Source organism: Corvus moneduloides, chromosome 3 (assembly GCF_009650955.1).
Source record: "Corvus moneduloides isolate bCorMon1 chromosome 3, bCorMon1.pri, whole genome shotgun sequence".
In the NCBI taxonomy this organism is placed as follows: Eukaryota; Metazoa; Chordata; class Aves; order Passeriformes; family Corvidae; genus Corvus; species Corvus moneduloides.
Genome location: NC_045478.1, coordinates 109,362,088 through 109,375,622, shown reverse-complemented (window position 1 = coordinate 109,375,622; position 13,535 = coordinate 109,362,088). Strand labels below are relative to the sequence as shown.

General features: G+C 49.7%; 2 protein-coding genes across 4 annotated transcripts in view; one reads left to right on the top strand and one right to left on the bottom strand.

Annotated features, from left to right (window-relative positions):
- Positions 1-12,272, top strand: part of PPP2R5D (protein phosphatase 2 regulatory subunit B'delta) — a 27,612-nt gene extending 15,340 nt beyond the window's left edge. For all 3 annotated transcript variants that reach the window (XM_032104233.1, XM_032104231.1, XM_032104234.1), the window contains exons 11-16: positions 863-1,033; positions 3,001-3,128; positions 5,849-5,950; positions 8,414-8,486; positions 8,954-9,070; positions 9,416-12,272. In XM_032104233.1, coding sequence (XP_031960124.1) covers positions 863-1,033; positions 3,001-3,128; positions 5,849-5,950; positions 8,414-8,486; positions 8,954-9,070; positions 9,416-9,553 — 729 coding nt within the window. In that variant the 3' untranslated portion in view covers positions 9,554-12,272. The remainder of the gene's footprint in view (positions 1-862; positions 1,034-3,000; positions 3,129-5,848; positions 5,951-8,413; positions 8,487-8,953; positions 9,071-9,415) is intronic.
- On the bottom strand, positions 12,155-13,522 carry MEA1 (male-enhanced antigen 1). Its single transcript, XM_032104262.1, has 3 exons — positions 13,096-13,522; positions 12,902-13,016; positions 12,155-12,835 (listed from the first exon to the last, which is right to left on the bottom strand). Exons 1-3 carry the CDS (start codon positions 13,447-13,449, stop codon positions 12,672-12,674), a joined length of 633 nt encoding a protein of 210 aa, XP_031960153.1. The 5' UTR covers positions 13,450-13,522; the 3' UTR covers positions 12,155-12,671.
- Between the last annotated feature and the right edge of the window lie 13 nt (positions 13,523-13,535).

The following is a 13,535-nucleotide window of genomic DNA, read 5'->3' as shown; positions in this document are numbered from 1 at the left end:
TCAGGTAGATGAAATACAGAGGTTTGAAAGGGCAGCCCCTATGGCCAGCTGTGTGTAACTCTAGTGTCCACAGAGTAAACATTTCTTCTTCCAACAGAGTGAAGATCTGCAGCATCTTGAATCCTGCCTTTGCAGTGTCTAGAAGCAGATGGGTAGGACAGGAAGCAGTATTAAAAATTAATAAATGAAATCTAGTGAGATATAGCCCTTCTCTATCTTGTAAGCAGGATTTTACTCAGCCAGAAGTTGCATCTGTGTTGTGGTATTTAATTATAACTATTAGATGTCAACTCCATAAACTTGTCTGCTCCATTCTGGAGTCTGTTTGGACTTCAAGTCTCCACAAAATCTTGCAAGAATGAGTTCCATGATCCAGCTACTTCTATGTAAAGTAAAATTTCCTTTCTTTGTCCCAAACCCATCCGTTGCATTATTTTTTCGGTGCTCCCCAGTATTCAAGCTCTGTAGTCTTTTGAATAATAACTCTGCAGAGACCTTCTCCATAGCATTTCCAATTTTATTAGTTGATCTTCCATGGTTACTTTGCACTGTCTGCCAGCTGCTGTCCAGTCCAGTTTCACCCTTCTGTGTTAAGCTGTGTTTGGGGATATAAAGTGATTCTAAGCTTTGTGCTTGTAATATGAAATCATAGCAGCCTAGGTAGAGCTGTTGCCATGAGTGTAACTTGGCAGAGTTTGGGCTTTTGTCTTCTTTCTTCCCTGGTCACCCACCCTGGCTTTCTGAGAAAATCTGTTGCGTTACTTCCTCCCCTCTGCTGTTGTCACTAGACACTTAAAAATGTATTTTGCAGCTGGTGTTAACTTTGAGCTTCTAACACTGTCTCTGTACTCTTCCCACTCAGGTGATTGTGGGCTTGCTGAAGTTCTGGCCAAAAACTCACAGTCCCAAAGAGGTGATGTTTTTAAATGAGCTGGAGGAGATCCTGGACGTGATTGAGCCATCAGAGTTTGTGAAAGTTATGGAGCCCTTGTTCAGGCAGTTGGCCAAATGTGTTTCCAGCCCACACTTCCAGGTAAATTACAGCTCAGGGAGGGGATAGAGCATTGACTTGTGATCCACTTGGCATGTGAGGGTAACACCACAGTTTTTGGGCTTGTACTTGGCACGTGGAGGTGTGACCAGGGTGAGTATTGGGGTGACATGTGGTGGGAAGCAGTGAGAATCGTCACCACAACCACAGGGTGAGCTCATCCAAAGAGAAAACAGAGTGGATCAGCACAGCCTCTCCTGCTGCTCTGTGCTGTTCAGCACCAGGTATTGCAGCAGGCTGGGGCTGGAGCACAGGTGCTTTGCCACCTCCTGTTTTGGCTAGCAAGGACAGAGGAGATCCATCCAGGGTCACCCTGTTGAAGTAAAACCAAACACTCTGCAGTGTTGGAGGGAGGCCAACCAAAGAGACTGTGCAGGAAAGGTCCTTTGTTTTATTCTGGCATAGGTAGTAAAGAGTGATGTATACTGGAGAAGTGCTGGAGTCTGCTTCTTCCTTGTTTTCACTGAAGGGAAACTGGTTGTAGTAGCTAGCTAATATAATCTCTGTGGATGGTAGTCTTAAGGATTAAAATGTACAGGGTGGTAGGACCTGCTAGTAGCTCCTAGCAAGTGTTCTTGCCTCACTGTTTTAGAGTGCCCAGGAAGAAGACAGCTTGCTGGGGAAACACATGGTTGACCCAGGTATAGGTGTAGTGTTAAAGAAGTGACACAGCCATCTCCCAAGTGAGAGTGACTGCACAGTGAGGCAGGCTGGCTTCAGTCCATCTTTTAGTATAGAGAGGTACAAAGTCGTGTGTTTACAAGCCAAAAATAAGGTCAGTCTAGGTCACACATGTATGTAAAAAATCAGTTTCCTTTAAAGGACTAGAGGAGCATGATGGAAACCAGCTGGACATGGATTACTGGTGTGGTGATGGGAACCAAAGGACTAATGTGACCTTTGGGTGTGGAGGGAACTACCAGAGGGAGCTAAGGAGCTTGAATAAAGTAGGGTAAAGGCTGGAGGAGACACATCCTGTACTTGACAGCAGCCCTCATCAGCTGCCAAACTCTGAAGAACAATACGGAGAAACCCGGAGAAGCTGCAAACACTTTACAGCCTAAGAAAATTAATTCCAAAGGTGTCCCATATGGTCAGGCTGAACAGTCTACAGCTTGTCTGAAGAGCAAAATTAGGAATCGACTTCTTGGTGAGTCTGAGCACCTTGGTGGGAATGAGTTTCCTCTGAGTGGATTGTGTGTTAATCTAGCAGAAAAAGGCTTAACCAGATCTTGAAAACCAAAAGCTAGGTAAGCGAAAACAAAGTGAGTTTCATTTCATTTACTTGTGTGGAACAATATGTTAAGGGGATATAGCAAATTCTGCACTACCTGAAATATAAAACTGAGTCTCTTTTCCTAGGTTTTTAAGCCATTCTCAAGCCAGCACTAAATGCAGAAATTAGCCTGCATTATCTGTCACTGTGTGCAAACCTGTTAGACTTGTTTGTCTTGTTAGAGCAGGATGGCTGCCCCAAGATTTTCCATATTTTCACCCTTACTAAATCAAGGGCTTGAATTGTGGGACTGGTGACTGAAGCATGATTCAAAGCCCTGAGAGACTTTGTTGTGGGAAAGCCAGGGAGGAATGGAACTTCAGAGAGGACAGTCTGAGGAAAGGCTTGGAGCTAATCTGAATTAGCTACCTGGAGTAGATGACATTACTGTTGTCAAGTGCTGTGTAAAGGGTGTTGGAGTCATCCCTATACTGACAGTAGGCTTGTCCATTCAAGACCATGGGGTTTTTCTCAGAAAAGTGTGAAGTGTCTAGCAGAGGCTAAGGCAAAGAAGGCTGGGCAGGAGGGATGAATGGCCTCATAGAAGTTCATGAAGGTCACCCCTGTGCTATGGGGAAGCATGTGGGCTCCTTGGCTGGGTGGTGGCTTCCTTGTGCACCACAGGTGTTACTGGAAGGAGCCTCTTCAAGGATGGCTTTCTCTCCTGCTGCAGGTGGCAGAGCGAGCGCTGTACTATTGGAACAATGAATATATCATGAGCCTGATCAGCGATAATGCAGCCAAAATCCTCCCAATCATGTTTCCAGCACTCTACAAGAACTCCAAGAGTCACTGGAACAAGTAGGTCTTCCCCCATGCTCTGACACTTGCTGGATTTTTTGACCCACTGGCAATCTTGAAGCACACTGCTGCAGTGCAACAACGCGTGGTGCTTGGTGGCACCAGTTGCTGAGACGGGGGTTGGTGGTGGTATCAGGGTGTATCATGGAAAAGGGAGATTTCCTCAACCCTCGGAGTTTAATTTGTCTGTCAGCACCCCAGGAGCACCAAGACCCTTGTGCCCAACCAGTCTGCCAGTGTCCCATTAAGGGGACCCTTCACTGAGCAGTCCTACTGGGTCAGTTCAACTGACTTATTCAGGGAAGTATGCCAACGGCATAAGAGACACCTCTCAGCAGGTCTTCGAGTTTATTTGATTATGTTCCCTGCTGCTGGTGACTGCCAGTGCCTGGGAAGGACTCACACTGACAGTTTGTGGAATAACACTCCTTATTTACAGAAAACTGTGACAGGTTAAGGTTCGAGGACTGCCAGTCATGGTATCTGACTGCAAAAATGTATTCAGAGCAATTCACAGAGAAGCTCTAATTCCCAGTAGAAGTATCCAATGTGTACGGAGTGTTTCTTACCCATGGGGGAAGAAGATGGGTTCAGCCTGTTCAGTGATCCCAGTAGTTAGGATGGAGTCTTCCCTAGCGTACCCCTATTCTCAGTTTACTTTTATGCTATGTCTTTATGTTTAGGTGGAGCTTGAGTGACTCTTAGTCATACATGCCTTTATTACTGATTGGTGTAACATTCTCTCAACTTTGCTCTCAGAGGTGCCGTCAATAAACTACAGAGTGCATGCCCTATGAGGGGTGGTCATACCCTGGGGTGGGTGACTTTGGAAAGGGGATGTGTGTTAATACAATTGTGTTACAACGAACCACATTTATCGGAGGAGGGTGATTTCGCCACAGTTCCTGGCTCAGCCACCAGACTCCTCCTATCTCCCTTGGCTGACAGGCCCTGTGCAGTTTATCAGCTGCAAAGCTCCATCGAGTTCCCCTCCCTGCCACGACTTCAAGGGAACTTGGCCGTGGTGTTTCCACTCCGTTCCACCCTCCGTTCCATCCCACTCTGCAGGGGCTCTGGCTGCAGGCTGTGTGTGTGGGGAACCATCCTGGAGGAGGCTTTGAGCATGCCAGCAGCATTCCATCCAGGGACCAGCAGCTGCATTTTACCCTACAATTCCTGTACTGTTACTGTTTCTGTTTGGAGGTGAATGTAACTTCTCAGTGTCCTCTAGTTTTACCCCCAGCCATCTCTCCACAGCATGGAAAAGGGCCACAGCAGACCAGAGTGGCTTGCTTCTGCAAGGGTTGAGGCACTTGCAATTGCCAGCCTTGGGGCCATTGAGTCTACACAGAGTTTGATACCTGCCTGACAGTAATGTTGTCAGTCTCTCAGAAGTGTGCAGTAGATGTTCCATCTGACTTCTGGCTCCTTGTTAACTAATGTCCCACCCTTATGTTCTCCGTGACCAGAGAACTTGGCTAATGCAGTGCCCAACTCCTTGAGTACAGGAAAAACAGAGAAAGCAGAACTAACTGGGCAGCTGTCCATGTCAAATATTGTCCCCTGTGTCTGATTCCTAGATACTTCTTTGTTTTATGGTTCTCTTATCAACTTCCTTCCTTCTGACTTCTTCTCCATTTAATTCCTTACCTGGTTAATTCAAATTTAATTAATTTAATTGAACACACTTCCTTTAATGAATTAGCTAAAAATTAATTCTAGGGAGACTGGACAAGTCCAGAGCTCAGAAAAGGACTTTATGTTCTTGTCTGAAACCCCTCACCAGTTCTGTGTCCTTACAGCAGCCAAGATTCATGATTCTGCTGTTTCTGTCTTTCCTGGTCTGCTGCCCAGTGGTATCACAGAAGAAGTCCTGAAAGTGTTTTCCTCTTATTTCTGCTTGTCTTTGTTTTGGCAATAGCCACATCTTCTCAGGGCAGGTTGAGTACCTCAGATTCTCCTCTTCCTTCCCATAGTTCATCTACTTGGTCAGACAGCCTGCTTAAGTGCAGCAGGGTTGCCTCTCTCTTCCATAGTCCATTTGTAGAGCTGGTAGAGACACAGAGCTTAGTCTGCTGAGTCTCATCTTTTGCCTGTGGGTCAGGTATTTCAGAGACAGCTTCAACACTTGTTTTTATTCCCCAGGAGATTCTTTGTCCCAAAGGGGGCTCACACGCAGTGCAACCTGTCCATAAATCACTGGCACAGAGTCGACTTGTCTTTTGTGATATTCTGTGTGCTGGTTTCCATCTCTTTGGGGCTGCTGCCTGTCTGTGTTTTGGGCAGCTCAGCAATAAAGCTCATGACCAAATACTGGCAGCTCAAAAAAGTCGTTGTGTATATGTGGTGTGAACAGTGGGAGGCACTAAAGCCCCCTTGAAAACAGCCCTGAACAGGCCCCTAGCATCCTTCATTTTCCACTTCTATCTACAAGAAATGAACACATGAATGTGTAGTTTTGCACTCATTAATCTGACCACAGGAGACCTGTCCCAGGGTCTTCTCTTTCTTCTCCATCTGTTTCTCCCTGTTGTATAGTTCCTGCTCTGTTTGTTGAGGGGGTTTTGCCTTGGTAAGAGCTGGGATTGTGTGAGAATATTTTGTCACATCACCGTAGAATGAGTTGCTGCTGCTGTCAGCTTTTGTCTGTGCTGCTGGTGCCAACTTAGGTCTAAAACCTGCCCACCGTGACTTGTCCTCCTTTCCTCATTTCTTTGCAGGACAATTCATGGGCTGATCTACAATGCACTGAAACTCTTCATGGAGATGAACCAAAAGCTTTTTGATGACTGCACACAGCAATACAAGGCAGAGAAGCAGAAGTGAGTAAGAGGTTTTTGCCAAGTAACTCGAGCTCATCCTAAAGTCTCCTTGGGGTACAGTAACAGATGGTAGATGCCAATAGGCAGAAGGGAAATGGAAAGGTGGTAAGTAATTCTGTCAAAAAGTAGGCTTCCTTAGCCATAGCTATGAGTAGGGATGAGGTGTGCCCTGATAAAAACCCTTTCAGTCCTGCTGAAGCAGGTAGCCTAGAAAAGAGTGACTGAGTTTGCTGAGTCATGAGGAAACAGATTGCCATGTAGAGGATACTGAGCTTTGCTCTGTCTTGGAAATATTTACCAGTTCATAAATGTTGTAGTAATGTCAGTAGAATCCTATTGCTTTAGAAAGAGTGAAGAGTTTTGCAGTGGGCGTAATGCATCTTGCATGCCACAGGATGCTTTCAATTTTCCAGTGATAAAGATGGAATAATTCCTGCAATTTCAAAGAGCGAATGGTGGGGATAAAATCTGAGCTCAGCAAGTACCTGTGCCATGATGCTGTAAAGAGGAAAGAACTCCACTTTTTCTGCTGCCTTGTGCTGATTTTGGTGCTTCTATGGCTTGCCTTGGTGAGCTGAGTCAGTCCAGTAAGCTAGAAGGAAACTTCTTTTTTTTTTTTTTTTTGGTCTATTTTCTGCTGACTTAGTGACATAAAATAGTGCTCCTCATTCCTGGATGAGCCAGGGCTGCCGGGGAGAGCAGAGCTAATCCTTGCTGGGAGCGGGGAACTCTGGGGTACATTCTGTTGTTTTGTGGAGAAGAAGTAAATAACTTGATAATAAGTAATAAGTTGATATATGAATGAGAACAGATGGGTAACCTGCTTATGGAGAAATTAAGGTTTTTTTAGGGTCTGAAATGGGAGCAAGCAAGATTTCTTTTTTTCCCATTCTAGGGCGTTTGTGAAGCCCACAAATATCTTCACATGTATTTTAAGTCACAGTGACAGCACATTTCCTACAAGATCTACCTAGTGTTTCCATCAGGAGCTTTCTCTCCCTGTTTAGCTGCTGACCTGCTGAAGGTGACTCTTCCCAGCACTGGTGTGTGACTGATGGAGAATTGTTCTGAAAAAGCTCAACAAAACAGCTCAGAGCTGTTCAATAAAAGGATGGGTAGTGCTGCAGTTTTCTGCTCTGTTCTGCCTCTGTGCCTAATTAGGCTTCAGAAAACCTTGTGCTGTGAACTAGAAAACAGCCTGTATGGGAAGGATTGCAAACAAACTCAGCAAATAGGAAATGGGGCAAAGGAGAGAGCTTGTACTGTTAGGCTGCAGCCAGATGTTGAGAGGCTTGAGTATGGCTTAGCCTCATTTTTAATTAGTTAACATGCCTACAAGTGACATGCCAGCTCAGGCCTGTCACTGCTGCACCCCCAGCTGTGCAGCCACAGCCAGGGTGGTCATGAGGGACAGACTCTGCAGGGACATGTGGCAAGGCTGTCTCTCTGCTGTTCAGTGCAAATGGACTGACTGCACCTTTCTCCCCAGACATCTTGAAACTGTTTAGTTTATCAGAATCGTTTAGAAAAGCAGTGAGAAAGTTGGGGCAGATAGTGTCTTGTCCTGAATGGGTTATTCATTTGGGGCATTTTGGGGTTGGTTTGTTGGAGGTTTTTTTGTGACCCAGTGTTTTCTGGTGGAGTAATCTGCTGCTTGAAACCTTGGCAGCTTCATTCTCATTCTTGGCCTACATGACTTTCAAGAGTGTGATGTGATTACAGAGTATAAGAACTTCCTTAACGTGGATAGATAGGGCACTGGAAAGACCAGTAGCTGGGATGAAAGTCATGTAGTTAAAATAATAGAAATAAAGCAGAGATTTTGGTGCAGATGTTCAAAATGTAGAAGAGAATAACAAGGGATGGTGAGTGCTCATCTCTGTTTGCAAGGAACATTCACTGTCCTGGGATTTATAAGTGGCCCTGCTGAATGGTCACTTCAGATGTGTGCCAAAATCTGTGCCAAGTTCAAGAGCTGTGCCTGGGGTGTTTGGGCAGCTCTTTGGTGTGTTATGGTTAGAGAGAGAAGGAACAGTGGGCAGCAGAATCCCAGCTCTATTGGACATGACAGTTTGTCCCTCTGCATCTGTGGGGCACCAGGAGAATGTGTGTTTGAAATCCAGACTGGTTTCATGGCTTTACTCCAGAAACCAGACACTCTGCTCTACTCCTGGCAGCACAAAGCCAGGGCAGAAGTACCTGTGCAGCCCACTGTTGCCAGCCTGTGCTCTGAGGTGAGCCAGGAGCATGTCTGCCTACCCTCTGCTAGTTGCAGTGTGTCCCCTCTTCTTGCTTTATCTCACCTGTAGATTTAGAATTAGATGGAATTAGGGGTCTCCAAATGACAGGGCAGCTCTTCCCCTTGCCTGCACTTCTCTGCTGTCTCTTGCTTTTGTCATCCTGTGAATGAAAGCTGCGCTTTCCCCAGCAGTTCACACTTGGTCTTGCTCTCTCTCTCTGCAGGGGAAGGTTCAGGATGAAGGAACGAGAAGAAATGTGGCAGAAAATAGAGGAGCTGGCTCGGCTGAACCCCCAGGTGAGTGACAACAGGACCTAGGATGAATGAGGCAAGAGTGTGCTGGGGGTCTTGACCTGCTTCCTCAGCCCACAAGAGCAGGCTTTAGCACTTAATCTCAGTCCTGCAGGCACTGCTGCAGCAGTGGTCTGTCTCTCCCAAAAAACAGTGTCTTGGGTCCTGGGAATGTTGGCAGTGTTTTATCATCCTGTCCCTCTGTAGAACTGACCTCTAAGTACTGCCTTACAGAGAGCATGTACGTGTTTATGGACCATGCTCTCAACTGCAGCTGCACATGCAGCATGCTATGAATCAGAGGGCACAGGGGACGAGAGGATACTCCTTCCCTGCCTGTGTCCCTGCTGCTGCCTTTGCGGGGGCCAGAGAGGGCAGCTGGAAGAACTGTGCCATGCTGTGTTAGCGTGCTGGGGGAGAAGGCTTGGTGTTGGATGGAGTGCTGACTCTGGAGCTGTCTGTGTTGTCTGCAGTACCCCATGTATTATGCACCTCTACCCTTGCCTTCTGTGTGCTGTATGGAAACGGAGACCCCGACTGCAGAGGACATACAGCTACTGAAGAAAACGGTGGAGACTGAGGCTGTGCAGGTACGTAGGTGACTCAAGTCCTTCACAGTTGCTCCCAGTCCAGCCAGAACATCAGCATAGCCAGAAATGGCTCTTTCCAGATGTTCTGAAGGTAAATGCCACTACTCTCATCCCTGATCATTAAGAGATCAACCTGTAGTCTGAAGAGTGGAGTTTATCTAACCTTCTCACTCTGGAAAAAGTACCAGTGTGACTTTCTTGTGTCCTTTTGGTCTGTGTGTGGCTCTCAGCCTGTTCCGGAGCATGCTGCAGTGCCACCCAGCATATCCTAGAGCAATTGGAGTCAGAGGCTGAAGGCATGAAGGGGTTTGCTACTGATTCCTGACTCCTTTGATTTGTTTGTAGATGCTGAAAGACATTAAGAAGGACAAAGTCTTGCTGCGCCGGAAATCTGAGCTTCCACAGGACGTCTACACTATAAAAGCCTTGGAGGCCCACAAGAGAGCAGAAGAGTTTCTCACCTCAAGCCAGGAGGCTCTCTGACGGGCTCAGGAGCTGGCCCAGGAAGCTCTGCCCCATCCCTTTCCTCCAGGGGTCATGGAAATGCACTCAGTTCTCATGTATAAGTAAGGAATGAACATGGTGAGCTGTGCCTGTCCTCCACTCCATCTGCATACCTCCAGGGTAGATCTGGTTTTATGTTATTAACTTGTATCTCACCACTGTCGTGTCCTCCTGCTTCTTCTCCGTCCTCCTGCTTTTCCACCTTGGCTGTGCAGGCATGAAGGGAGCCCGCCTCACCTCTGCTTGTATCAGTCCAGGCAGGACTCACTTCACTGTGAGCTGCCACCTGATTCTTACTCTGCCAGGAGTAAGAGACTGCCACGCGTGGCTCGGTGTGCTGCTCCAAACTCCAAGTGCCCATCTCCGCCACACCTGCCCCTGTGCTGCCTGTGCAGCTGATCCCTGACATGGTCAGAGGCCAGGCTGAGCTTGGGGCAGAAGCAGTTTGTGAAGGCTCTGCTGCCTCTCCGCCCTGCCTTGGGGTGCAGCTCCACAGCTGAAGGGTCTTATGTACAGCGGAGGAAATGTTTACTTCCACCTTTCTTTTGCTACAAGCCCATTGTTCTGTTCCCCTGTCAGTGGAGTGGGGGTTCAGTGCTTTGCCACCCCCAGTAAAGCTGGGTGCAAGCACTACATACTATTGCAGTCCTCCCTTTAGAGCATCCTTAGAAGCTCTCTTGTGAGAAAGTGAATTCCTTCTGCTGTTTGTGTTGGTCCGTGCTGACTCATCTCCTTCCCGATGTCTCGGGTTAATTGTGGGCCCAGAATTAACTTCCCGCTTTGTAGCCGATGTCAGCCACTGACTTCTACTTTCTTCCTCTACCTGCTCAATTAAAATATTCCTGCAGCTCTCCCTTTGTCTCTGTATCCCATCCTTAGCTCTTCAGAGCCAGGGTTTCTAGGAAGCTTGTGCTGCTAGTCATTTCCACAAGCTAGTGGAAGCAATGGATACACCTTGTGGGGCGTGGCTGAGTGTTCAGTTGTCTCCTCATTATTATCAATGGCTAAGCACTACTGCTGAATTGCTCCTGTGGGTGCTCTGAGCACAGTCCACCTCTCCTGTGATGTTGGCATCCGCTGTGGCCCGAGGCCCTCGTTACTTATCACATGGTGCATCAGGGACTCGTGCTAACTTAGCATTTAGAGACACTTGCTGATAGCTTGTGCAGCACTTGGGTGCTACTGTGATCCAGCTTTCACCCCCGTTGTTTGTGGTGCAGATCTAGTGCCAGGCCAAGGTGCCACCACAGAGGCTGGTTTGTCATAGGGAAGGGAGTCCTTGCTTCCTACCTGCTGCACCTGCTTTCTTGGCACATAAGCTGAAGTGGGTTTGCAGTAGTGCAGGGAGCTTATGGGGTTGGTGCTAGCCTGACATTGCTTTGCAGCAGCATGGGATGTTGTAGAAGGTTCTGCTGTATCTGCTTGTCCTCACCAGTAAACCATTCCCAGGTCAGAGGATCACCCCCTCTAATCTTTCTGCTGGTGTGCAGCACATCTTTCCTCCAACCCCAAAGAGGCTGTTTTGACCTGTGTATCCTGCATCCCTGCCCCATGTAGCTCTCTCCAGGCTCAGCCCTCACCAGGAATGCCACCATCTCTTGGGAGGAGCTGGCGAGCGCATGTGTGAGATCCCCCCAGTCACGCAGGACCCCACCTCCCCTCCGCCTCGCGCAACGGGCCAGTTCATCAGGAGACTTCAGAAACACCTCAGGGAGGTTATTGCTTATTTTGAACATTAGTCTGAGCTCATGATCAGCTGCCAATAAATTACCTCACACCTGGCACAGCATGTGGACATGCACCGGGTGGTGCCGAAGGCGCCAGAGCAGCGCAGCGGAAAGAGGGCTGCCAGGCTCAGGCTGGGCAGGAGGCTCCTTCCTGTTTCAGTACAGGCTCTCCAACCGGCTGCTTAGCATTGTGCTCTAAGCCAAGACCTCATTTTTAGATTGCTGCAGCATGGTGTGCCCTCACTTGAGCCTGCTTGCTGCTGAGCAGTGGCTGCCTTTCGCTGCTGTGGGCTGCTCTGCCTGCGGAGGGAACAGAATCTTGTGGTGTGCAGAGGCTGGCACTGTCCTGCAGATGATCCATCTCTGCTGGCAGCCCCTGACCCTGGCCAGAGGAATGGTGCTGGGGTTGTGCTGTGTGCAGGGGCAGGATTGTAACACATCATGATTACGTGCTGTACAGCTTTGATGTTCCCATAGCTTTTTGTGTCTTGTTTTGGGTCAGGGAACTTAGGCTTAGTACCTTCACATCATCCTTTGTTTGCTGCCTATTCATTCCAGTGTCCTGGACACCTCAGAAGGGGACCATGTGAGACAGGGGGGAGTGTGCTCACCCTCTCACCACATGTACTGCTCAAAGGCAGACCTGTGTCTGCCACGCTACAGCTGCCCCTTGCTCAGTACTTGGTTTTTAGCATTAGTGCTGCTCATTTCTGCCTACGCCTTTCCCCACGTCAGCCAAATGGACAGAACTGGAGCTGCCTCTTCCACTCCACCTGGCTTGCTCCTCCCGAGGGAAAAAGCAAAACTACTGCATTCACACCCTGGACACAAGTATTAAGCTGCTTACAGTTCATATGTACATATGGTGTACTTTATTTTCAGTAGAGCATTACATAGTATGAAAGTGTTGGATTTTGTACAGATGTCCCTGTATGTACAGAACTAAATAAAACCAATCTCTTGGAATGACACATCTTGCTCCACCTCTTGTATTCCAACACACAGGCCCTATCCTGACAGGAGGGGCCCTAGCCTGGAGAGTGACATCTCTGGTACTGTCAGCATGGGGACAAGTCCAGTGTTTGTCCTGAGGGAATCTGGGCAAAGCCAGCCAAGCCCCATCGCCCCACATGCATGGAAACTAATCTACCTTCTCAGAGGTAGAGGAAGCCAACACCGGGTCATCACATTGACTTACGCACCAGCCAGAACCAAGAAAAAGGAGGGGGAAGGAAAATCAGACAATGTCAGTGGGACAAACGGGAAGGTTGATACTGGCAAGTCCTGTCAGCACCTGGCTCGGAGGCAGTGGGTGCTTCCAGGGTGGAGGGAGGGCTGGGGTTTGCAGCCTCTGTGCCGCAGCTTAGCCCTCAATTCCACTGAGGCCGGGGGCCGCCGAGGCTCTGCCGGGCCTGCAGCGTGCGCTGCACCACGTCCTTCCACTGCTCCTCCGAGATCTGGCTGGCCCAGGCAGGGATGCCCAGGGTGGGCAGCTTCACGCTGGCCATCGTCCTCTTCACCAGCTCCACATGCTCTGGGAACAGAGAGGCCGTGAGACCGCGGCAGAGCCCCGGGAGGGTGCTGCCGGAGACGCGGTTACCTGCATCCATGGGGATGGAGCTGTGGCTGCTCTGAGCCGTGGCGCCTTCCGCTGCCTCCTCCTCATTCTCCTCCTCGCTGTCCACCGGCGGGTCGGGCAGGTGCAGCCTCAGCATCTGCGGAGAAAGGCGGGCAGCGGGGGTCGGGGCCGCGGGCGCCCATAACCCCGGCCCGGCGGGAGGCGCTGGGCGGTACCTGCAGCCTCTCCTGCAGGCCGGGGCCCGCGTCGCCCAGGCCCTGCTCCGGTTCCTGGCTCAGCGGCTGATACAAGTACCCGCCGCCTTCCTCCTCTTCCTCCTCCTCCTCCTCCTCATCGCCGCTCCACCCCGCCGCGCCGTCAGGGCCCTCCGGCGGCCCGGGCTCCCGGGGACATACGCGCTCGGGGCCCATGCTCCGCACCACCGCCATGCACCGGGCGCGGCGCCGAGGAGGTGCCGCCGCCGCCGCCCGGAACCGCCGCGGCCGCCGCGGGGCACTGTGGGTGTTGTAGTCCCGAAGCGGGACCCGGGCGCGGCTGGCGGTGCCGCCGGCACGAGCCGCCGGTGCCATCGAGTGTCGCCATCGAGTGTCGCCATCTCGGTCTGGGCCGCGGCTGGAGCACCGCGCCGGGGCCGGGCCCGAGCGGGGCGGGCAAC

Excerpts from the sequence above, each read along its gene's own strand:
- MEA1 (XM_032104262.1), bottom strand. The coding sequence starts at position 13,449 with ATGGCACCGGCGGCTCGTGCCGGCGGCACCGCCAGCCGCGCCCGGGTC. Across the intron at positions 13,017-13,095 it reads GCCTGCAGGAGAGGCTGCAG|ATGCTGAGGCTGCACCTGCC; the intron begins GTACCGCCCAGC and ends CTTTCTCCGCAG. Across the intron at positions 12,836-12,901 it reads CTCCATCCCCATGGATGCAG|AGCATGTGGAGCTGGTGAAG; the intron begins GTAACCGCGTCT and ends CTCTGTTCCCAG.